Below are 23,832 nucleotides of genomic sequence, written 5' to 3'. Positions count from 1 at the left end.
GATCCATGGGAGATACTAATGCGTCCTTGCACATGGTTTAGGATATGCAGAGAGTCATCGACTACCTAGACTAGAGATGTGCTGGTCTTGTTGAGCAATTCAAACACACTTATAACTTGCACACAGTCAGGATCATGGACAGCAGCAGATCACACTTCTTACTCACAAGAGATGAAACCACACTCAAAGGCCGGCTCCAAGCATGAGACCAAGAGGTGGCTCCCTGCTTGTGCCAGGCATACATGAGGACCAGCACCATGGGCATGGGCATAGCCGGGCAGACACCCCATTCAAGACAGCCTTCTGGCAGCATCACATAGACATGCCACCTCACGACGACCGCGTGTTTGGCCCATAAAGAAGGCGACCAGGACGGCAAATATAGATCTCAAACATGCTTCAGAGGCATCAGGACTCCAGCTGGGTTTCCCACCAAGCTCACCCATAGCTTCAATCCCTCATGGTGGGTCTAGTATGGTGTATTTCTACACCCCATCACCGAACCGCCTCTAGACAGATTTTAGTACACGGCTCCCGCATCATAGAGCAGATTACCAGCCAATAGCTGCAGATTTCAGACATCTTTAAGGGACACCAAGATCACCAAATCCTTGGCACTCATCATGAGCAAAAGACCTAATGTTATTCCAACATCTCCAGCATTTGCACCTTAGAGTTATCCCACCTATGTCAAATCATTTAGTCATTTATAGCATTTATTCATTTATTGTTACTCGCACTGTAGTGGGGTGTACTAGACACCTCCAGCTCCCCATCATGGGGTATAATTCATGATGTATTCAGATTTTGGTCACGTAGGTCGTTTCGCCCTTCTGCAAATGTTAACCCATGCAGATCCGAGATTGGAAGATGCCACACAACCCTTGCTTCGATGACAAGTGCAGAAAGGCGAGAGCCCACCTGACATAGGAGCAGGCTTTGGGTCATCTGACGCCACCTGAGGCACAGAGGATCTTTCGACGATTGACACGTCGTAAGAGGCGAGCCTTCCTCATACATAGGAAGGACGAGATTGTCAGATCTTTTCGAGGAGGAGACCCGATCATTGGATGGGGGTTTCTATCGAAGGGGAAGCCACCTATTCCCATCACCGACCCAGATGTGTGGCACACGTGTATGCATGTTCCCTCTATGATGCCTAGATGCAGACACCACCAGATATGTCCTCTATGCCTAGGCCCACCACTTGCCACATGTTCACCACACAGAATGTACGGGCTGCACTTCGACAACTACATAGTCGGAGAGTGCTGGACCATGAGAGCCTACAAACTGAGCACTTTGCACATGGACAGAAGGTCCTAGCCCCAATCCTAGCACATATATTCAACTGAGCCATGTGCAACGGCTTCCCACCAACTTGGAGCACTACCACAATTGTACTGATACATAAAGCCAGAGACCCTATGGAGACTGGTGGAAATTGCCATACCCTCATGATTGGCCACACTCTAGCCAAGATTTATGGATCAGTTTTAGAGAGGGAGCTCAGTAGTCATACAGAGGCTCGAGGGCAGCGGACACTAGGGTAGGCACGATCCAGAGATAGCATTCTACCCTACATTTTCACTCTGAGGACTATCATTGAGGAGGCGAGGTTCAGACACTAGAAGGTCTACACATGCTTTGTAGACTTTCGGAAGGATTTTGACATTGTCCCACGGGACCATTGAGATCCCTGTATCTGTACCTCAGGTATTTGCCATCTTTGCTCAGATGGCACGACCACCACCCACTATCTTGCCACACCACCCTACCTTTGTACCTCAATCCTTTCAGTTTCAGCTAGGACAGGGTCTCATTGACCCACAGGACAGATGGAAGACTTTACTCATAGAGGTACATAGTATACGGGTTAGGGAGTTGGAGCTAACACGCTACGCCTAGGACCAGGCTAGGTTCACTCAGAATTTGGCTAGAGTGGTTCAGGAGCAAGCTCGTCATATCCAGGAGCAAGCCAGTATCATCCAGATGCTAAGGCTGAACATGGTTCAGCTCAGGAAGGAGTTCTCCTATATTCGTACAGTTACAAGGAGTGCACCGGTAGTAGAGGCCCAGATTGCGAGCATGCAATTTGTGATCGAGGAGACTTCCAGATGGGTCAACGTAGCCAAATGGGAACCTACGAGGGCCACCATTTCGGCTACCCTCGTGGAGCAGCAACAGAGAGCCAGTAAGGCTCTCAACATCAAAATACGTGGAATCCCACGCACTGAAGCTACGCCGATGACAGATGTGACGGCTTTCATGGCCACTACTCTGGGTGCAGCTGAGCATGGGATCGAGAGGGCGTGGAGGGTGGGGAGAGACCCCAACCGAGAGCAGCCCCGGATCATACAGTTCCATGACCCTCACGCCTGACTTTTGGTTTTACGACACAGGTCAGTACTACGAGATCAGCTAGCGATCTCCATGGATGGGGACTTTACCCCTCTACAAGTTGAGGAGAGGCACTCCCTGTTGCAGCAGCGTGATCAGGCACGTAAGGAGGGGAAGTGGGTAGTAGTTAGGAATGGACGGCTTCTTACAGGCCCCCGTTGGGCATCCCCCCCCCCCCCCCCCCTTTCCGCATGGGGAGGCAAGGTCTATGAGACTCAGATCTTCAAGACCCTATCCTATACCATTTGGAACTGTAATGGTACCTTATGGTCAGAACCAGGGAATTTCTCGGAATCCTATACAGGCCAAGACATAGTCTTTTACACGGAGACACATTAGAGTCCAGAGCGCCCCTTACCAGTAGTCAGTGGGTACACGTGGGAGTATGCCTACAGAGATGAGACTAGGAACATAGGGGGGTACGTGGATCATGAAGGGTAGCAGTTCTCTACAAATCCACCCTTTTCGATAGAGCAGAGAGATACTCATTCCAGATTTCTTTGGATCCGGATTCGACACGTGGACAGCCAGGATTTGTTTGTTGCAGTATGCTACTCCCCTCGTGAGAGCTCCCACTTTGCGAGAGATATCCGAGATGAGATTGAGACATCTCCATTTGCAGCCCTATGTCAGTCCATTGTTGATTTCTCGAGCTACGAAGAAGTCCTCCTAGTTGGAGACTTCAACGCGAGGACAGGCGCCCGTCAGGTACCACTTCTTGACTTCGGGGATGATTCCATTCTACTGCCAGACGTTGACCTTGAGGATGTAGGTGTGATACAGGTTTCAGTTGACAGACGAGGGCCAGTCACATCTTATGGGCAGGCTCTACTAGACATTGGCAGGATGCATGATCTCATTATCTATAATGGTCTTGACAGATGCCCACCTCGGGTGATTTCACATGCTTCCCACATGGGGGGGGGCTCTAGCGTTGTTGATTACCTCTAGGCCAGTCACATCTTATGGGTAGGCTCTACTAGACATTGGCAGGATGCATGATCTCATTATCTATAATGGTCTTGACAGATGGCCCACCTTGGGTGATTTCACATGCTTCCCACATGGGGGGGGCTCTAGCGTTGTTAATTACATCATGGAATCCCCTGCCTTCACATCACGCATCACCGATTTCACTATAGCACCTCTCCCTCCAGAGGCTGATCACAGTTACCTTTCTTTAGCATCTCCACTCCCCACCGTTGCATAGCACCTTCCATCCCATTGAGCTCTTACTCCTCATAACATGATATACACTTCGACCGTGACTACTCACCAGCCTACTCTGACCATCTATATATACTCCTTGCTTACATTGATTTCATAACCCTATTAAAGAACCGAGCTGCCTTGATCACCCGCTCACTACACGAGGCTGCCCTCCATGCTTTCCCTCACAACACTCGCTCCACTTGCCCACCAACTCCTGGGACCATACTTTGTAATAATTGGTAAGATGAAGAGTGTAAGACTTTACGCTGTCAGCTCAAATTCGAAGCCAAAAACAGCCTTTTGAGCGAACCGGAGACGCTACACGAGTATCGTAGATTGATACGTAGGAAGAAACTAGATTTCATTCGTCGGAACGAGGAGGAACTATTGAACATTCTGTTCAGTAACTCTAAGGACTTTTGACGAAAATTCCTAGAGCGACGGTCCCCCTCACCACTCACCGACACTCAAGTCTGGTATGATTATGCACACATTATATGACATCCAAAACCAGCCAGCCCCTAACCTCTCACATATGCCACGTCCCACTTCCTGCACCCTCTTCACTGTGGGGGGGGTGAGGGATGCTGTAATGGAACTTCATAATAGCCAAGCGAAGGATCATGCAGGGCTATGCACTGAGCTCATCATTGCATATGGGATTAACATCCTGGCCCCAATCCTAGCGAAGCTTTTTAATGAAGCTGTCTGTTTAGGGTTTCCACGCACCTGGACTATTAACATTATTTTCACCCATCCACAAGGAAGGGGATCCCATGAGCCCGGAGAATTACAGGACCATTATGATTGGACATGTGATGTCCAAGATCTATGCATCCTATGCATCCGTGCTTGATTCCAAGGTCAGCCGATTTGCGGAGTGTCGAGGACTTAGAGCAACAGGACAGGTTGGTTTCTGACGTGATCATGGCACTATGGATCATATTCTCACGCTCATGTTTATCATCGAGGAGGCAAGGGCAAACAGAGGGTCTATTGTTGCTTTGTGGATTTTCGCAAGGCATTTGACATAGTCCTAAGAGCCCGCCTCATATGTCGCCTATAGGATTTGGGGTATGATTAGGAGATCATTTGGGCTGTCATGGCACTTTACGAGAGAGTTGCAGGCAGAGTCCGGGCAGGGGCTGGGTGGACAGATGAGATCATGAGCACTATTGGGGTCAACCAGGGGTGTCCTTTATCACCCACTCTGTTTGGCCTTTACATAGATGAGCTCGAGACAGTGATGCAAGCATAGGGGGGGGCTGGTTGCTCTCTCACTGGCACGTTGATCCGGATATTACTTTATGCAGACGATGTGGCTCTTATGTCTTCCTCTGCAGAGGGACTTCAAAGACACCTTGACGCACTTCAGTATTTTTGTGACTTCCATGATTTGAAGGTCAACCTCGGTAAAACCAAGGTTATGATCTTCAATACATCTTGAGCTGTCATGCGCCAGGAACAATCACCTTTGATGGGTCACTGTTGAGATAGTTTCATCATATACATATCTGGGGGCTATCTTCTCCGGGCCCATCTTCACTATGAGACCCGCGATGCAGGCACGCTTGGGTAGAGGATACGCATCATTGGTCAAACTAGAGGCAGTGCTTCCGCTCACACTTTGAGGATCCACGGACCAAGGGGCTGTTATTTGACTCCTTGGTCCACCCAGCGGGCATGTATGGCAGCCCTAGTTGGGGACCAGATCTATCCGATACAAAGTGGGCATGGGTGGAGCGACTACAGGTGCTCATGCTATCACGGATGATTTGTAGTAAGCCATCAGTTCCACACCAAATCGTACAGGCTAAGTTTGGGTCATCTCCACTACACCTAGATGCTGCATTTCAGGTTATCACATATCTGTACCGAGTCAGAGAGTATGGGGATTACCCTTCCGGACACGAGGCTGCCATGGTTGGCATTGTCTTCCTCTATGACACCCTCAACAGGAGGTGACCAAAAATGCTCGTATGCACGTACAGAGAGATGGTTTGAGGGGTTGGGACTCCACATGGACAGACTCCCTCCCTTCCAATACGATCCGTGAGTCACACAATCCTCCTTTCTCCCCCCTCATGTCACACGATCTCAACCAGGTGATCCGTGAGGATCTTACAGCTACACACATTCCGGACCTGGTTGCACCGAGCAAACTCCCAGTGAAACTTAGCTTCTACAGAGATCACTGCTTACATATCATAGATGAGGGTTGCATTGATCCACCAGGGTACACACGGATCCACTTACCCCACTCATTGAGGATCTCTATTGGACAGTTCCAGGTCTCTTCACATAGACTTCGTATAAAGAGTAGCACGACAGAGCCTTTGCCAGCTTAATCTCTACAGTTGGCTACTCTTTGTTGGGATTAAGGCCTTGCTCTCGTATGCACAATATGTGTGCAATGTGTGTGTCCTAGTATGATCGTATAGTGTGTGTCTTCCTGAGAGGAGGGGGAAACTCTCCGAACAACACTTGTGAACCTGCCCCAAGCTTTCACATAGCAGCCGTAAGAGGAAAGGAGTAGCCCGAAGATGGACTAAAAATTCGCCTAGTTCTATCCATCCAATCACCACTCGTCAAAGGAGGACAGGACTACATGCATTGGATAAAAAGGTCTTTACAAAGTTCTTGTCCTGGCAAAAAGCCCCCTGACCACCACCTTGCACAATAAGGTCTTGCACTGCAAGTTTTAATCAATGATATTGAGGCACCTTCCCTTGTCACTTCAATGTAGGTTGTCCAGAATTTTGGATATTCATGCACAACATCCAACAAGTCACTTTCTAAGTGCCATATTTTTAATTCAGCACTTTGAAGCTGTCATCTCTCTAAGGATATAGGATAATCCCATCATTCGGATTTTGACCCTTGACTGATTGGCGTTGAACCCGCTTTGAATTCGGATCTTTTGTAGTGCATCCGAACTTAGATATGATTGACCTGCAAGAAAATTTTCACCACTTCTTGGCAATCATGCATTCTCATTCATAAGTCTTTCATCTATCCTGGACATCTATTTTATCAATATACACCATAAGGTGGCCTTTTAAACATGAGACATTCTCTTAGGTGGGATGCTATTTTTCTTCATTGCACCTTTCACAAGCTTGACATGCCACCCATTCACTTGACCTAATCACATCGATCACAAAAAGAAGATCCGCTTGGTTGTTCTGTGTTTTTCTGAAGTATTCTAAAAGATTTAAAACCCTTGTTGTTTGGATCGTGAATTTGCTCTCTGTTCGCCTCTGATGAGTGCTGATGGACTTGTATGAAAGAAAGGTCTACAAGACCAAACAAGACATAAAATATGAACATATTATAAAGGGAGAGTGTAGATTCTTGTCTAGACTAAGGGCAATCCAACAAATTGTCACATGTGAATGCCACTATGAGATAGTGCAAAAAGTCGTATGATACAATCTCACAATGTTGGAGACTTGGGCCATATGTGGATGCTTAGGTTAGTGAGTAGATTTTACCTAGATTTCCTATGGACAAACCAGTCCTTGATGTTGTATATAGAACAAACCACATCTTTTTTAGACGAAGCTTGCCCTATGCTTGAACACTATAGACTGATTTCACTATACAGACAGATCAGCAGTTCCTGAGATATTCCCTCACTCAATCTAAGTTGTCTGAGAAACATATGCATTGGATATCCATGTTTCACTTTCCAATAGTGCACGTTGAGGGTAAAACAGAATGTTATGGCTAATGCTTTGTCAAGGAAACCTTAGGTTTCAGCAGTATTCATTGCATACCACCATCAACTGGATGCAATGAAGGATTAGTATGCACATGATGAAGATTTTACAAGGATTTATGATCAATTGTTTAATGATCAACGTCATGAGCCTTACACTCTTAGAGATGACTTTCTTATGATGCATAGTCGCCCTTGTGTCACAAAGTAGTTGAGGCCTAAAGTTTTGAAAGAATGTCATACTACATCGTATGCGCCAGTGGAGCACTTTTTCTGTTGGCCAGCTTTGACACGGGATGTTGAGGCATTTGTTAGGAATTTCATTATCTGTCAAAAGATGAAGTTTGACCGACAGTAGGCACCCGGACTATTGCATCCATTGCCTATTCCGGATAGACCGTGGTGGGAGAGCATTGCCATGGACTTCATTCTTGATCTTCCTAGGACACCTACAAGGAATGATGGCCTATGGACTTTCATATGCAAGTTCAATAAGCAGGCTCATTTCATTCTGGTAAGGAAGAGAATCACACCAGATCATATGGCAAGATTGCTTATCCTGAACATCTTCAAGTATCATGGTATGCCCTAGTCTATCATTAGTGACACAGATCCATGCATTGGGCACTACTTTGAAGTTCTCATCCTCTTTTCATCCACAGAAGCATGGACTATATATGCAATTTCAATAAGCAGGCTCATTTCATTCTGGTAAGGAAGAAAAGCACACCGGATCATATGGCAAGATTGCTCTGAACATCTTCAAGTATCATGGTATGCCCTAGTCTATCATTAGTGACACAAATCCTCGCATAACGAGTTTGTTTTGAAGAGGATTTTTTGAAAATATGGGCACTACTTTCAAGTTCTCATCCTCTTTTCATCCACAGACGCATGGACAGTCTAAAGAGGCTACTTCCACTCTGCTTGATATCTTGAAATGCTATGTGTCTGAGCATAAGGCACAATGGGAGCATTATTTGCCAATGGTGGAGTTTGCTTATAACAACACCGTGCATACCTCCATGGGTAAAGCTCTGTTTGAGATAGTGGAAGGAGGGAAGAAAGTTCCGATTTCGCATACAAAAGTTCTTCCAGCCACTTTGCATGCAATGGTGAACAATTCCAAAACTTCACCAAATAGCGATGGGAAACTTTACCTCTGACTTTCCTTTCCTTATGTGTCAATATCTACTCTGCAACTAGAATCTCATCAAGTTCTGCAACCTCTGGTTGCATCTCAAAAGGCGTATCCTCTGGCACATCTCCCTGCAAAGGTTTGAGGAGACTCACATGGAAAGCATTGTGAATCCTCCAATGATCTCGTAGCTTCACCCTGTAAGCTACATCATTGATCTTCTCGGAAACTTGAAAAGGCCCATAGTATCTCATACTCAACTTAGGGAACAACTGGCCTTTGCTTCTCTTTTTTTCCATCCTTGCCTTTTCAATACGCAAAAGAACCCAATCACCCTCTACAAACTCCAATGCACGGGAGTGACGATCAGCAGCTTTCTTTTGCTTTGCTTGAATCTTTTGGAGACCTTGCTTGATTTTCTGAGATGCTACATCCATGTCCTCGACCTACTTGTTGGCCTCAAAGATCTTATCTATACACCACAGTTATTGCAGCTTTAACTGGAATCATTTCAGCTTGAGCGAACTTTGGTTGTGGCTCCTTCAGGCTCATCAGAGCATAGGTCTGGAGCATTGCTTGATGCTCAAGAGGGGGGTAGTATCTCCATCTCTTTGTTACAGATAGGCTCAAATATCTAGAGGTTGCTTGGTGACATTGTATGTTTCACCCGAGGTACTTCTTGCTGACACTATATCTGCCATAGGGCTTCTATGAACAGTGTACTAGTCTTTATTAGTCAGCTTGTTGCAGTGTATATGGTTTGCTATCCTAGATTCTGAGAATCATATATGCAACATTGGTTTGGCAAATATGCTTATGATGGCACACTTGCATGTATTTGACTTTCTGGATGACTTTGCCACCCTCAAATGCAATCGAGGTTGCTTGCCCTTTTTCAAGACGAGGGTATGTCACGAGGGCGTGAATTTCTGATTGTGAGATTTATAGTGAGTACCTTTAGCTTGCATGTGGGCAGGGCCATAGGTTGTCAAGTGTGCAAGGTCCCCCTAGGGATTAATGGCCCTGGGGGTTAATTTATTGTTTGGTCCAAAAAGGGGGGAAAGGTCCCTTACGATTTAATCTTGGGCCATTGGTATGATCCCAAGAGAGCTCCATAGAGGGGGAATGGGGGAAAATTGAAGCGTAGTTGCCACATGGCACCTACTAAATTCCAAAGTCTGCGTGCATGGTATACGGACTGTTGGAAGCACTTGGAAGAGGTCGCATGGGCACCCGGAGGAAGAAAACTTTATGTACCACAGATTGGCTATGGGTGTAGACCAATTTTCGTACTCGATCTTTGGCAGGCGCACTACGCTGCATTTTGGGCTGTGCTGGGTTGGATTAATGTCCATATGGCACTCATGGTCTAGTCGTTGAGATAGCTTGCTGGACCACGGGCTGTCCGTATGGTGGTTAATGGTGGTTAGCCAATAGTGAAGGCTCGTGGGCTATCCGTACAATGGTTGGCCAACAGGGCAGACGCCGATTTATTGGGCTGGTCGTCTTCTCATGGGCTGTAGGTGACTCCAAATAAAGAAGCAATTGGTTGGGACATGGGGTGTCCACGCGGCCTGAGATGAGGGTCGCATATTGACAATGAGAGCTCAGGCTGGCTGGTCACTTTGAGCTTCATTGATTGCCTCTAGTCGACTTTGGGAGCTGGCTGAGCATTTCGATGCTTGGCTGGTAATTCATTCTTATGTTCAGCTTCCTTTGATGTGGGCTGTGCATATATGATTACTTTCTCTGCTCTGAGTAGGTAAGGGGCCTTGTGGGTACTAGTAGCAGCTAAGGAGGACTGTGTGGCTAGGTGTGGCTGCTAGTAACAATTTTGGGTTGTGTGCCTACTATTGGACAGAAATAATGCCTTCTACTAGGGATTGGTCAAAGCAAAGTCCAACATAGGATATTCTTGGTGAGAGTAGTGAACAGCATAAACTATGGATGGGGCACTGTTGCCTACTAGGATGTGGAATACTATAATTGCAAGAGTACTTGTAACCCATGCTCTGCCCTCGCCACTCGTTGAGTTTGGCACGCCGTCTAAGGTTCTTCAAAGCCTGCTTGCTAGGCTTCTTGCACCTTACCCTATCCAAGCCTCTCTAGAAGGCTTTACCCTAGGTGTCTAGGACTCCATCCGCTATCTTAGCCTATGTTGCACTCTCTCTCGCGAGCAGCCCTTTGCTCCTAGCGAGGATATGGGGGATCCCTACCCAGGCCCCTCCTATAGTCACGAGCCAAGTGTCCCATCTGCCTAGACTGTAAGCACTGGCCTCGCAGCCCCGAGATCCCAATGCATTGCCTACTCTTCGCCATCGAGGGTCTCTAGAAAGATCTCCTCTAAAATAGTCTCTGGGCACTCAACTATCAGCCTGAGTCGAGGGACTCCAACTTCTGCTACTGCTATCGCTACCATTTGAGGTGGTGACTCTACTAGGCTCTCCCAATGGAGTGAAAGATGGGCCAATACTCCTTTAGGAGCCCTGGAAAGCGAAGATTCTCCAAGAAGTGAGGCACATGGTGTATTGAATCCATGTCGTCAACTTTGAACCCGTTATTACAAGTGATCATGAGGCCAGAAGATCCACACAAGGATATGCATTATTCCTTGGTCAAGGTGCTATATCATGGTTGTCAAACAAGTAGGCAACGGTTTATTTGTCTACGACAGAAGATGAATATAGGGCACTCACAACAGCTGCACGTGAGGCTATATGGCTCAGAAGACTATTGTCAGAAACAAATTACTTTGATGAGTCAAAGCCAACAATAATATACTCTGATAGTTAATCGACTCAAGCATTAGCCAATAATCCAGTATATCACTCCAAGACAAAGGACATTGATGTCAGAGAGCACTTCATCAGAGAATGTTGTTACTTGGTGACATCACATTGCAACATTGTGATAGCAAAGAGAATCTTGCACATTTCATCACCAAGATCTTTTGTTCAGAAGGAATAAACACTAACACTGCACTCCCAAAAGGAGACAGATGAGGAAAAATGATGAGTCTAAGAGAGGATTGAGGCCCTCTCAACAGGCCCCGAGAGGCTGGTTAAAAATAACAAGCAGGAAAAGAGAGCTCTCAGCAAAGATAAAAAGGCTTGGGCCCTCAACATCCGTTGCCAAGAGCCGCTCCCATGAGTCCAAGAGGTGGCTGGAGCCCTCCCGACCACCTAGATGGGGACAGGGAACCAGTAGGTACCAGCGAGGTTCTGCGAGGGGAGAAGGCACAAAGGGGGCGAGGGCCATGGCGCACGGACAAGGCACACCAAAGGTGGGGGGAAAGGAGCGGAGCAAGGAGGGAAACCAGGGAGAGGAGAGGCGGAAGAAGGGCTGAAGTGAAGGAATAAGGGGCAGCGATCAACAAGCAAGAGAGACACTATGAGCGATTTGAACATTATTCATTCACCTCCATGTCATCAAAAGCATGTAGTACAAGGCTTTTATAGTCCAAGGGAATTCCAAACCTACAATTTGGATTTGGACCAAGATAGGAAGGCACTTCAGATAAGATCAGCGAAGAAGTAAGCAGCTATGCTGATTATTGAGGTCTTGAGTACGTGCCCTCCATTTGGCACTTTGGGATTATGACTGCATTGGTCATTAACAAGGGATCTGTCTCTGAGTTCAGGATCCATATAAACTCCATGAACTTTGCATCGGAATAATATATGTGCTGGTCCATATGTCTTAGTGACCTGGGAAGTTCAATGTATTATGAGTCATTATCAAACATTGTATCCTCAAACTCAGTGACCTGAGAGGTTCAGTGCATGATGAGCCATGGTCAAACATAGTATCCTCAAAGATGCCCTTGTTAATTCATATGCTGAGACTTTGTTATGGCACTTGCTCTTATATCACAGGCATCAATAGTTAGCAATTTGTTGTGCAATGGACTGGAAGAAACAAAGCAAGGAAAAACTGGCACCTTAGAAAGGTCTATTTCAAGTAGTTCGGTAATGTCAACAAAACCATGCAATACTTCAAAGGGCTTCAAATAATGTTACTGCAATGATAACTTATAGAAAAGCATTCTTACTTGGATGCTCAGAGTCGCGTTCAAGACACCAGGTAAGAAGTTCATCTCCACAAAAATCTCCACCCTTAAGTGGTACGTCGCTTCCATCTTCCCCAATACTCCGCAAGTTTCCTCGTATAAAAAAATGCATTTTGTCAATGGGATACTTCATCCTCAAAATAATGCTTCCTGCAATATATAGCCTTTGGCGAAGCCGCTGAGATATGGCGTTGAGAACTTGGTCTTCCATAACAGTAAATAGTGGCACCTGATAAGAGGCAGCTTCCAACACGGTCAAATTGACAGACTAGAACAAAATGGCAATTTTTCTAATGCCCAAAAAATCACAACGGAGAATTTCTGTACAACACATGCAGAGATGGATTTTTGGCATTACACACAGAAGCAGGATTGTAGCAGCTAATACAAAAAGGGAAGCAAAAGCAAACAGCATACGACAGTCACAATGCAATGAAAAATAATTATGCCTGCCAATAAGTTAACATTATCATTTCTTATAAAATTCGTGTACAAAGTTTTTGTACAGAATTAGGTTGCTGAAGCCCTTGTGTCAAGTTGTTGCACTATTCTTTAAATAAGTGAATATTATAACACGTGTATGAAAACAGAAAGAGGCTATGACTCATGAGCATGCTTCAGACATCTCAGACCCAACAAATATATCATCGGAAGGTAAACTCAACCAATGACGTACACAAGGTTGGATAGCTAGTAGAATGGTCTCAATCTTGAGCAATACCAAGAAACAACCAATGAACAGGACAATAATGTCTATCTCATGCCTCAGTTCATTGGACTAAAACAGATGTCACTATCCTACATATTGTCTCATTATAGGAAAAAGAACTTTCTATTAATGCTAGGAGAAAATCAATCATACAAGTCGCCTATCTCAAAAGCACCGGCCAAGGGATAAACAAAAGCCTGGCAGAAAGAGAAAACAAGCCTGTTTCTTGAGAACCCTGCTCACTGCCTAGGGTATCTCAGGGACAGGGGCTAACAACTAGGAGGGAGGACTGCACAGCCAGCGAGTCCCTCGCGGAGTGAAAATGTAGAAAGTGCCTGCAGGCCATGCCTAGCAGGACCACTCCCACCTTCCGGCGGTTCTTCTATAATCTGATGACCGCCCTTCCAAGTGGTGTGAAGAGTATAGATGATATCCTGCCAGATAGCAACCAAAGTGGTTGCTGGTGGAACACGGTGCTCGCCTATCACTAGGCTGCACCGCACAACCCAGATGTTCAATGCCGTCATATTGGCCACGGTCTCTCACACACCATCCTCAAGAGAAGAAAGAGGGTGCTGCTGACATGGAGGGATCATCTCACGTAGCCTTGACCGTGTATCCTGTAAACTGGAGAGACGTGGTTGATGTGGAAGGAATAGGACCCTATATCAACCAAGCCGCCATGCCCCCAGTTGAAATCTCGATGAATGCTTTGCAACCCGGACACAAGTTGAAAGGAACCCAGCTAGATCCTTTGGGCACTCGAGCAGCTCCAAAAGCAATGTGGGATGGTCTCTAGGACACCACCCATGCAGTGGTGGCAACACCCATCCACCTGCATCTGCTCCACAGCCAGGGACCTATGGGTAGATGTTGTGTAGGAGAAAAAGGCCGCCTCCTCCACTCTCTCTGTGTGGCCTACCCTAGACAGCCAGAACCACTCTCCTAGGTCCCACTGATCTCCCGAAGGGGTGGCCCTCCCAAAGCTAGAGGCACCATCAATAGGCATCCTAGTCCGGGATGCTGGGGGGGTTGATTAACCATGCCTTGCACCCAGGCAGCCCACCACCCCGTTCAACTGCAATGAAGTGAATCCAAGCTCCCATCCATCTTAGGGTCTCTCTCTATCACTCGTTGAGGAGCCCTCCAGGCCTTACTCTGAAGAAGTTGGCTTGGTTGCTACTGACACGTCCCCAGCACTCCTGAAACCTATGATCGGCAAGCAAACACAAGAACACACACAACGTGAGGAAACTGAGCAAGCTGCTCACCACCCAACCATGACATCTACGGGATGTGATCCCGAATCAGGAGATGTCCCCTCCGAGCCACAAGCTATGCTATTGGCACGAACTCCCAACCAGATCATAACCAGCCTGGTGTCCCATACCACCAGGTGGCGCTGTGAAGCCTGGGATCTGTTGCTGGGCCTTGGGCTACGCTATGATGCAGGCGCGCGTCCGCGACTCAATCCAGGATTCAGACCTAGCTCCTGGGAACGAAATTCGCTCCCATCGGCTCTCTGAGAACTGAACCTCTGGGCCCCTTATATAGACTCAGGCCCCAAGCGCCAAAAATAACGAAGACCTCTAACTGGTTCGTACCCTTGCCACTCAACCCGAGAATCAAGCCTGCCTAGCTCTAAGCCTCCCCAGGCTACCTGAGCTAGTCTTGTGTACCCAGTACACGCCGGATACCAATCCGTGCACATGACATACTTCCCCTCCTCTAAGAACTCACTCCTGAGTTCGCTAAAAAACCCGAGAATGTCCTCTGAAGGTTCTGTAATTTCTCCCATGTTGCATCCTTCTCAACACGATCCTTCCACTTGATCTTGTATTTCGTGATAGTTCTATTACGAATCTGTCTTTCACAAAATTCAAGAATACACTTAGGTTCGTGTGGAATAAAAGTCAAATCTATAACTTCTATTATTTCTTGAGGAGAAACAAGTTGATCATCCGCACCCAATACTTCTTTCAGTCTACTGACATGAAAGACTAGATGTACTTTAACATCAGGAGGCAATTCTAGTCAATATGAAACTGATCCAATTCTTTTAATGACCTTGAACGGACCACAGTATCTGGGGGATAACTTCGGAACCAAACCAGTACTTAGGCTCTTGGATTCCTTGGGAATTCGCAAATATACCATCGTTCCTTCTAGATGAACGATGTCTATTAGCATAAAATCTGTCCTGATCTTGGCCACTTCTAATAGACTCCTTGGCAAACTGCAACATTTCCTGCATGTCTAGCAAGAAGGTCTTTGCAACATAATTTTGGATTCCTTTTAACCCAACCATAACTAGTGACTTAGGTTGAAACCCGTACATAAGCATAAAAGGACTGTAACCAATACTCGAATGCTTTGCACTGTTATAAGCAAATTCTATCATAGGTAGATAATCTTCCCATGAAGACTGTCTCTTAGAAACATATGCTCGAAGCATATCTTCAACCAATTGGTTGACTTTCTCTGTACTGCCATCGGATTGTGCATGATCTAAGGAACTCATACTTAGAGTAGTTTCTAACTTCTCAAAAACAAGTGTCCAAAAGTTACTTGTAAACTTTGAGTTCCTGTCATTGCCTATGTCAGAGGGCAATCCATACAGCTTAAACAAGTGGTCCACAAACTTGTGAGTCAGCTGAATAGCTGAAATAGTTATTCTAGTAGGTAAGAATCTAGCCATTTTTGTCAGACGGTCGACTATGACCTAAATGGAGTCATGACCCTTGCGCGTTCGAGGTAAACCAGTAATAAAATCCATGGAAATACTTTCCCATTTATTACCTAGAATCTGCAATGGCTGTAATAAACCCGTGCTTCTAAGGCATTCTGCCTTAGTAACCTGACAAACCCGGCAACCTACCACATAGTTTTCAATAAATGCACGCATCTTAGGCCAATAAAAGGTATGCTTCACAAGAGATAGAGTCCGATGTATACCTGGATGTCCAGCACTAGGAGCATCATGACACTTCTAGAGAATCTTGGATCGAAGTTCCAGAACATCTGGCACCCAAATCTTTCCATTCCGGAACAGCAAGCCGTTCCTAATCATCCACTAACCTCCCGCCGCCTGTATCGTAGGTGGCACAATCCCTGAGTCTTGGTCAACCATGGAGCTCCCATCCTGGACTTTCTGCCAATAAGAACTAAAATGACTATCAGTTGCGCAAAGCCCTCTCAAGGATTGAAATAGGTCTGAGGATATTTCCGTAAATGACATAGCATTTACAAACTTGACTTGACTTAAGGCATCCGCCACACTATTCAACGAACCCTTGCGATAACGTATTTCAAAATCAAAATCTTGCATTAATTCTGCCCATCTAGCTTTCCGCCCCCTCAAGTCAGACCCATCACACACATACTTGATTGACTGATAATCGGTCAATACAAGAAACTTCGAACCATACAAGTAGTGTCTCCAAACCTTAAGGGCATACACTACTGCATAGACTTCTTCTTCTAGTGTGGGCCAACGATATTGGGTGTTGTCTAGCTTCTTACTCTCAAAAGCTACAAGTCTGCCCTCTTGAAATAGAGCTGCCCCAATCGCAAAATCACCCGCATTGGCCTCTAAAACATAAGGCCGGGTAGGATCGGGTAATGCAAGAACGGGTGCTTCCTTGATAGTTAACTTCAAGGTTTCGAAAGCCTTGTTCAATGCATCATTCCAAGAGATCGGCTGGGTAGACCTGCGTCCACGACCTTTCAATATGTTTGTCAGGGGTGCCGTGATGTGTGAATAATCATGCACAGATTTTCGTAGAAATACCGTAAATCCTAGGAAAGAACAAAGTTGTTTCACAGTCTGAGGGATAGGTCAATCAAAAACCTTCTAGATACGATCCAGATCAATGCTAATACCTTCAGAAGAAATCTTGTGTCCTAAATAAATGATCTCCTTCGCAAAGAAGTCACATTTACTCATCTTGGCATAGAGCTTATGCTGTCTTAGAATAACTAAGACAATCCGGAGGTGTCCTATGTGATCCTCTAACATTCGGCTATATACTAAGATGTCATCTAAGAACACTACAATGAATTTGCCCAGAAATCTCGGAACAAATCGTTCATCATTTGCTGGAAGGTGGCAGGAGCATTGGTCGAACCAAAAGTTAATACAAGAAACTTGTAGTGGCCATACCTAGTTCGGAATGCGGTTCTATCTATGTGTTTAGCATAGATACGGATTTGGTGATAACCCGTATGCAAATCAATCTTAGTGAAATACTTCGCTCCAGCCAAACAGTCTATTAAATCATCGGAATGAGGTAGAGGGTATCGATTCTTCATTGTCACTTTATTCAATCGTTTATAATCTATACACATTCTCCATGTAGAATCTTTCTTCTTTCTTAAGAGGACAGGTGCTCCCCAAGGTGATTTACTCGGGCGAATATAGCCCATATTCAAGTAATCATGTAACTGTGAAGCTAACTCATCCTATAAGGTGGAACACTAATAGGTTGAGCCCCAAGTACTAAGTCTATGCGATGATCTACTGCCCGTTCTGGAGGTAAACCTTTCGGCAGTTGAGCATGGAATACATCCATGAAATCATCTAACAACGTTCTCAATTCACGGTGTTCAAACATACTTAAATCATTCTTGTTATTAACAGAGACAACAAATGAAGAAAGCGGAATCAAAACGCACTGATAGACATCATAATGAGAAGTGTTTAATATATTCCGAAGCTGCATCGCAGATACAATAGGTCCCTGAGAAGAGGGAATGTTATCACAATGAATACAAAATTGGGTGTCCTTATCCAAAAAAGAAAGAGTATGGTCCTTCCATCCAATCCGAATATCGTGGGTTTTAAACCACTCTATTCTGATTAACAAGTCCACATGCTCCAAGTGCATGACATAGCACGTAAGAGCCGCAGTGTATTCTTGAATCCGGATAGAAAGGGCTTCAATCTTGAGATCCCAAAACTGCTTCCCAGCTGGAAGCTGCATCTCATAAGTGTGATCGCTAGGTATCGTGGACAGCCCGATCTTCTGCACAAGTTTGTAATTAACAAAGCTGTGAGAGCTGCCCGGGTCAAAGAGAATGTGAACTCTTTGGTCCCTAACTTCTCCATAAACTCGAAAAAGATCATGGGAACCAAATAACGAAGTATTAAAAGTACAGTTACAAGAAAGTAGGCAGGTAATGACATTTACAGAAATACCTGTCATCGAGACTTGATTAGCTCCCTTGGCTTTGGTACCTGGACCCGCCTGGAGCTTCGATCCCGACGCTTACTTCTGGTTCTTGCGCTTAGGACAATCATTCTTAGTGTGGCCCCGCTCCTTGCAGAAGAAGCAACGTCCTTCCTTCTTTAGCTTCAAGGTACGAAGGAAACGGGCACAACCATTCTTCGCCTGAGTCAAATGTTTCTTGGAAGCGTTGTCTAAAGACTTCATCTCCCCGGTACCAGTGGTAGACTGGAAGAACTTCCGCTTGTTCTTTCCACCCGTGTCGGCAACTGTGGTTCCCTTTGCACTGGCCATGGTATTATCATAAATACGCGCGTAATTCATGGCCTCTTGCAATGTGGTACACTTGTTGTTCTTGATCTGTAACTTGTACGAGTCAAGCAAACCATCCACAAAGAAACCTAATAAGGTCACTGGATCCATCTTTGTAAATCTGGTCTGCAAATCCCGAAACCTCTGAAGATAAACCTCAAAAGTCAAATTCAGCTTGGACATATCGAGGGATTTGAGCTTGCCTACGATATCGTAATCTTCCTCCTTCAAAAACTCTTTCCTGGAGACCCCTTCGAATTCGTTCCATGTTGTAGGCTTGGGTTGGAGTTCCTTCCACCACAATAAAGCCTTTCCTGACATAAACCTGGCTGCAAGCTGTATTTTCTTGTCATCTGGATAAGGGTGAAACTGGAAGTGTACTTGCCACTTGTGCAACCAAGTGTCAACAACCTCCTTGATACGAGACTTCTGATCTCTAGGAAAAGGATCTGGAGTGATGTTCGGACCTAACACTGAAGCCATGGCATCCACATGCGTGAGCGCCTGAACAGTGCTAGTCAAAAGTGTGAGTGTAGTCTGAATCCCTTGGAGTTGCTGCGTCAACCCCGTTTGATTCGTATTAACTTGCTCAAACTTTCCATCAAGAGCAGTGGTGAATTCACTGAAGGCCTTTTTCGTAATCAGATCATCGTAGAGACCCTGGCCATCCTCCAATCCTGGTCTCCCATCGCAATCTTAGGGTCTACAGAATCAGCCATGACTGAAATCTGATCTGAAAAGAAGATAGGCTAGAGAAGAGAAACAAGTAGGTGGCCTCGGAGCTAGGAGGTAGAAACGAAGTGGAAGCTGGCCAAGAAGGAGGCAAAGGAAGAAGGGAAAACTGGTCGATGAAGAAGGTAAGCTGGCTGAGCTGAGCTGACGATTCAGCTCAGATTCTTGAACCTGGGACTCCGCTCCTTGCTGTCCGTACGAAAGACTGTAGCAGGGCGTACAAGTGTTCTGGCTCCCGGGCGTGAAGGTGTAGAGGGGCTGGAATTCTGCGCAATCTGCAGGCTATGGGAGAAGGCAATTTGGCTGAACTTATAGTGGGAGAGCAGGCTTTTAGTAAAGCCTTGCTTTTCCAAAAGCTCATTCTCCAAAAACGGAGGGGTAGCGCTTTTTTAAGCCTCCAGGCCCCCCTGAAAAGCAACTGGCCTAGATTGCGATCTAGCCCTATCCTGTTGCGCAACTTCCGGCGCTCCCCTTCTACTTGCCATCACAACCCCTGAGCAGCCAGCCGACATGCGGGATCCCCTTTGGTTCGCCCCAACTCTACGCTCTCTCATGACTCCCTTCTGACACCTCTACCTGGACCCCACTACTTCCTCCTAACTACACCTCTCTCCCTCTCTCTCAACCTGTCACTTCTTGAAACGAAATCACCTTGCACTCTCTCTCTCTCCTTCCTTCCATCCCAATCTAATACCACTTCCCTTAAGCGATGAACCAGCAGACACTTGCAGGGTTTGAGCACGAATTTCGAAATTAGGGCATACCTGGAGAAAAAATCGTCCGATAATTATCGCAACAGAAGTTCCTACCTCAGGAGTTGGCTCTGATACCAACTGACACGTCCCTAGCACTCCTGAAACCTTTGATCTGCAAGCAAACACAACACACACAACGTGAGGAAACTGAGCAGGCTGCTCACCACCCAATCATGACATCTACGAGATGTGATCCCGAATCAGGAGATGTCCCCTCCGAGCCACGAGCTATGCTATTGGCACGAACTCCCAACCAGATCCTAACCAGCCTGGTGTCCCATACCACTAGGTGGCGCTGTGAAGCCTGGGATCTGTTGATGGGCCTTGGGCTATGCTATGATGCAGGCGCGCGTCCACGACTCAATCCAAGATCAGACCTAGCTCCTGGGAACGAAACTTGCTCCCATCGGCTCTCTGAGAACTGAACCTCTGGGCCCCTTATATAGACTCGGGCCCCAAGCGCCAAAAATAGCGAAGACCTCTAACTGGTTCGTACCCTTGCCACTCAACCTGAAATCAAGCCTGCCTAGCTCTAAGCCTCCCCAAGCTACCTGAGCTAGTCTTGTGTACCCAGTACATGCCGGATACCAATCCGTGCACATGACAGCTACCTCGCCTAATCATAACCCTCAGAGGAACCCCCTATCCTCAAGAATTGGCCCAATCATCTACCGTTCGTCCAAGTCTGCAATGCTGCCCTCCATGTCTTGGAGATGGCTATGTCTCTTTCTCATCTGATGTCCTGCTCCTCGGAGATGGGAGAGAGCCCTCTGCCTTGCCTTTGTATTCGATGGGAGCCTACTTCATGTCCCAAAGTAGCTGGCTGTTCCGAGATTGTGAAAAACCTGATACAATGAGCTGTGGTAGTGGAGCTACTAAATGACCATCCACACCAATGCAAAATGCAAAATGGCAGTACTAAGTCCTAAGTACAACATAGTCATATCCCGACTATATATATCAATCTCAGCATCATCGTCGACATCGTCATAACCATCATCCTCATCATCATCAGCAGCAGGACATTAGGATGGATGAGGCTATGGAAGTGGAGGCATGAGGTCAGCAATAGAACGTTGTCACCCCCTCAAGGGTGCAGTCTTGGTACGTCTCCTGGTCATAGCTCTGCGTCCAACCAAGGCTACTATGACCCCCGTCGATCGGGCTCCAACCCTAAACAAGGAGGGGATGTCCCCAAATATGATCTGTGAGTCAACCGTCTGTCTGAGCTGTCGGGTGACATGCTTCGGGTCACGGTCATGTCGAGGTCTCGCCTCGTGGGGGCCTATGTGATCTGGCTGAAAGAACTCCATGATAGAGTTCTGAGAGGTATCAGTCGAGGGAGAGGTCTGCTCCCGTCTCCGTGCTCGGAGTATCCTCTCGCGGTATCTAAGCACCTCATGAATGAAACCAGCCAAACACCGCTGGTCTAGGTAGGAGAGGAAATGGGCCAAAACCCCATAACTATCTCTGAAGAGGCAGTAGAAACGCCCTCGGATCTCATAGTAAACAGGACACGTGAAGATGAAATGCTCCTCTATCTCAACCTCCTGCATGTCACACAATGTGCATATGCGCCTCTCCCAGGGTAACCGCTCTGCTCGGATGCTCTCGATACGAAGTCTGTGTGTGGAGACCCGGAACTACCCAAGGGAGATCCTCAGCGAGTGGGGTAGGTGAATTTGTAGGAAACAAGAGGCAATATGAGGTGAAATGAGCAGGCAAGAAGAGGGGACAGCTTAGAAGAAGCTAGGGCAGAATTACGGTTCGGGCTAGGGCTGGAGAGGGTGATGACGTGGCAAGACGGATTAGGGCAAGGCCAACCTGCTTTGATACCATGTTTGAAACATGGTGTCGGAGAGAGAGAGAGCTAGGGAGTGAAGAAATGGTAGACAAATGTAGAATCCATAAAGGCTTTCATTTCATTCATCATCACTAAATGAGACAAGTGAAGTACAAGCCTTATAGGCTACACACTGACACACCTGCACCAAGTGCATATGGGATAAGTCCCATATTCACACGTGTCACTCACACATGACTCACACATGAACTAGTACTAGATCTCCTAGTACTACACACCAACACATCACATCAACACACTCTTTGGCTATTGATATCTCCAATAGACAAGGATCTTGAGAACAGTGGGGTCTTGAACTCAGTGGAGTGGCAGAGGATCAGATTGGTTGGTGACGAGGTTTTGAGTGATTCCATTGATCCATTTGGAAACTAGCGCGTTGCATGGAGCATATCGAGAATCGGTACAACAAGGATAACTTGACAAGGATCTTGAGCCTCCAAAACGAACTCTATGTGTAAAGCCGGTATGGGTGAAGAGGTCGTAAGGCAGTACGGCAAAGGAATCTTTGCATCCCTAGAAAACGAGGATGGGCAAGGGGATAGATCTTACATTCTAAGAAAAGGTTACATCACTCTATCGGAATAGGATGGATCTTCATATTCTAAGAAGAAGAAGGATAAGAAGATCAAGTGCTTCTACGCCAAGGAGTGTCGGAAGAAAGCAACTTGAGAAGAAGGATGGCAATGAGACATGAAGTAGGGAGATCTGAGAAGTGATACCAGTTGACGTAGAAATAAATCTTTGATACAACTTCACATAGCAGAAATGAACCTGCAATTTCCAACGAGGCACATTCACTCTTTTTTTGTCAGCAACCTATAGGCTGTGTGGAAGCTTATGGTGCATTAAAATCAGCTCGCATGTTGAGTTTGGTCAACCACCATGCTGGTTTGGTTGAATGGTCAACCACCCATTGGTTTAGAACTCTCACCCCGAAGCTCCATTAGAGGCCAAACTCAGCCAGCAAGTAGTCCCTTTTGACTCTTTCCAGCAACCATAGCATGCAGCAAACAAACGCTCACACTTGTTATACATGCTGTTTACCATAGCAGAAACCTGCATTAGACACCCAAACCACATGTATGGCTTTAAACTTGACCAGCTTGCTGGTCTGTATGTACACCAAGAGCCCACCAAGCAATGTTTCAAATTGAACTCACATGAAGAAGTTATGGCTCCTTGAAAGTTTCAGGTTGCTTGCATTCTGTCCTCCAATCCTCTTCACTGGCATCCACCGGGGCTCTAGCTTTGGTTGAGCCTTGCCTTGCCTTTAGCAATACTCTGCTGAAGTGCGGTAAAATCAATCACCAATTTTCGAATCCAAAATGCCTTCCTTTGCAATATGCGTGACCGCAGCTGTTATGACCCCTTGATCATAGCATGAGCTAGCGTTAATGATGGGGTTAGGTCCAAGCAGTAGACCCTTTTAAAGGCCCAATGTGCGGGTGCTCTTGAGATAGGTAAGTCTATATGTATGAATTGTGGGCTCATTTACATGGATACCTCGTGATGGGCTCCTTGGAATCTTGGGATCTTGAACACGCCTAATGAAGAGTATGCATGGAATATCCCGCTTTGAGCAAAATCTTGAAGTCCTTCGCCTTGCCACTACCACGTTTGATGCTATGGTGGCACTACTCATTGAGGACCATGGCAATAAGAAAGCCCATCTTGCCTGTCCTGGTGATCAAGCAT

At 46.3% G+C, this 23,832-nt stretch overlaps 1 protein-coding gene across 4 annotated transcripts in view; it reads right to left on the bottom strand.

Annotated features, from left to right (window-relative positions):
• The window catches only part of LOC147881293 (putative cyclic nucleotide-gated ion channel 20, chloroplastic), a 229,693-nt gene that overhangs the window by 16,900 nt on the left and 188,961 nt on the right, over positions 1–23,832 (bottom strand). For all 4 annotated transcript variants that reach the window (XR_015543997.1, XM_087402227.1, XM_087402228.1 and 1 more), the window contains exon 10: positions 12,523–12,769. Coding sequence is in view for 3 of the 4 variants with exons in the window: in XM_087402227.1 (XP_087258353.1) it covers positions 12,523–12,769 (247 nt within the window). In the remaining variant the exon portion in view is untranslated. The remainder of the gene's footprint in view (positions 1–12,522; positions 12,770–23,832) is intronic.

Source organism: Dipteris shenzhenensis, chromosome 31 (assembly GCF_047967505.1).
Source record: "Dipteris shenzhenensis isolate YYH24624 ecotype China chromosome 31, Dip_SZ_1.0, whole genome shotgun sequence".
NCBI lineage: Eukaryota > Viridiplantae > Streptophyta > Polypodiopsida > Gleicheniales > Dipteridaceae > Dipteris > Dipteris shenzhenensis.
This window is presented reverse-complemented; position numbering and strand designations above follow the sequence as displayed.